The sequence below is a fragment of the Cystoisospora suis genome (genome assembly GCF_002600585.1).
Source record: "Cystoisospora suis strain Wien I chromosome Unknown contig_1081, whole genome shotgun sequence".
Classification (NCBI taxonomy): domain Eukaryota; phylum Apicomplexa; class Conoidasida; order Eucoccidiorida; family Sarcocystidae; genus Cystoisospora; species Cystoisospora suis.
Genome location: NW_027153882.1, coordinates 30489 through 32268, shown reverse-complemented (window position 1 = coordinate 32268; position 1780 = coordinate 30489). Strand labels below are relative to the sequence as shown.

The window sequence follows — 1780 nt, the reverse complement described above, 5'->3', positions numbered from 1 at the left end:
CTTTGTTGTTCTTCTTTTCTTCTTTTTGGTTACCGCCATTCTATTCATTTCTCACCGGCAACGCAAGAAGAGTTTGACTGCTCGTTGAAAGCGAGAAGACGATCGAGTCAAGAGTACTAAGGAGTCTTTTCATTTTTTCTTGTCATTTGAAGTGAGAGGAGAGGAGGAAGAGAGAAGACGAGAAAGAGGAGGATTTTCGCCAGATGCGGAAATGTATAGTAATCCGTTGCGTCCGTCCTCTCTTTCGTGGTCTTCTTGTGTAAAGTGAAATAGCTGGCTGTCTCGCTGTCAGGTTTTTCTTGCCTGTGTTTCTTTTTCTTCATTCGTTGACTCTTCTTCGGGGGTGATGACTTTCGGGGCGGGGGGAGGACAGGGGAGAAGTCGAGAGGTGGGGTGAAGAAGAAAGACAGGAAGACACGGAAGGACGGTTTCGTGAAGTAGCTACAGACACACACGTCATCGCTGAAGACTCAACGCACCACCACCTCTCCCGGGATGTTGTGGAGAGAGAGAGAGAATAGCTAGCTAAGATAATGAGGCAGCTAATAAAGAGTGAAGAACAACACAGTGTATCTGTGAACAGTCTCAGTGTAGTGTTAGAAGGAGCCATCGTAATAGATTTATCAATCATGCCTGTATTGTAGAGATGTAGAGTTACATGAGGAATAGCTGGGAGAAAAGAGGTCGATTCTCACATGTACATCTTTCTTTTTCTCCCTGAAACCTCATCTTCACCCCCGGTCTACTGCCCGGTCTGTTGTTTCTAATTCCGACCTCCGCCCTTGCTCCTCCGCCCCCCTCCCTTGGGCCTCTTTGCCTTTGAGGGACACTCGACTTGCAGTGCGCTTGGCATGCTCCGCATGTGATCTCCTGAGATCGACCTGTATATGCAGACGCGTATCGATACAACTATGTCTCTATATGTGTGTAGGTATCTATCTTCCTGTCTATCTGTATAACTTCTAACTGTCTAGTTACGTCTTTGTACATGTACAAATACAGAGCTAGGCGGGTGGACTCGATCCTTCATCTAAGATGTAGGGAAGGAGGCCTGAGTTTTCCTCTTATGGATGTATATATGTTTGCATGCGTGTGAGGGCGAAGAAGGCTGCGAAGACAGGCAATGATCTATGTAATAGTCCATGCTTGTGATGGTGACGACGTAGTGAATCTTCCCCGTTCGAGAGGAGTCCTACGTAAAGATCTAGGGCTCAAGAAACTTCACCCTTGTCGAGTCTTGTCGTGATTTGAGAGCGATAGAGAGAGTAAGAGAGCCTTAAGGAGGAGAAAAGAGAAAGGAAAGAAGAGTCGTTTCTACGGGATTGTGGAAATCTCTTCTCTTTCTCTTGTTGGTGAGGAATAATGAAGGCTATAGACTTCGACCAAGTTGGATGTTGAAGGGGGAGGGGGGGGAATGAGCTGCTTCGGGTGGATGGTATCACCCACAGTTCCTTGTATCTCCCCCTTCTTGTAGAATATATGAAGACATTCATGTATATACATCTATCTCACATCTCCCATGAATTTTACATCTCCATTTCTATACGTTTACCTATACATTCATGTCAATATATATATATATATGTATTCAGATGAACTCTGGGATGTCTATTTCTATACATGCATGGGAATGAGTTCGTTGAGTTCTATTCTATCTCTTTCTTTGCACCCACAGCGACGGGGTGAAAAGAGGGGAGGAGAGAGCGAGGACCGTCGGCAGTTCTCGTACAATAAAGAAAGAATGGAAGAACATTATCAGAAGGAACAGAGATATGTTGAG

At 45.2% G+C, this 1780-nt stretch overlaps 1 protein-coding gene across 1 annotated transcript in view; it reads left to right on the top strand.

Moving 5' to 3' along the window:
- CSUI_002600 (uncharacterized protein) overlaps positions 1–1780 on the top strand; it is a 5290-nt gene that overhangs the window by 1854 nt on the left and 1656 nt on the right. Inside the window, exon 3 of the mRNA XM_068062800.1 lies at positions 1–1780. This exon is cut by the window's left edge and continues 272 nt beyond it; it is cut by the window's right edge and continues 1656 nt beyond it. Coding sequence (XP_067925226.1) covers positions 1–88 — 88 coding nt within the window. The 3' untranslated portion in view covers positions 89–1780.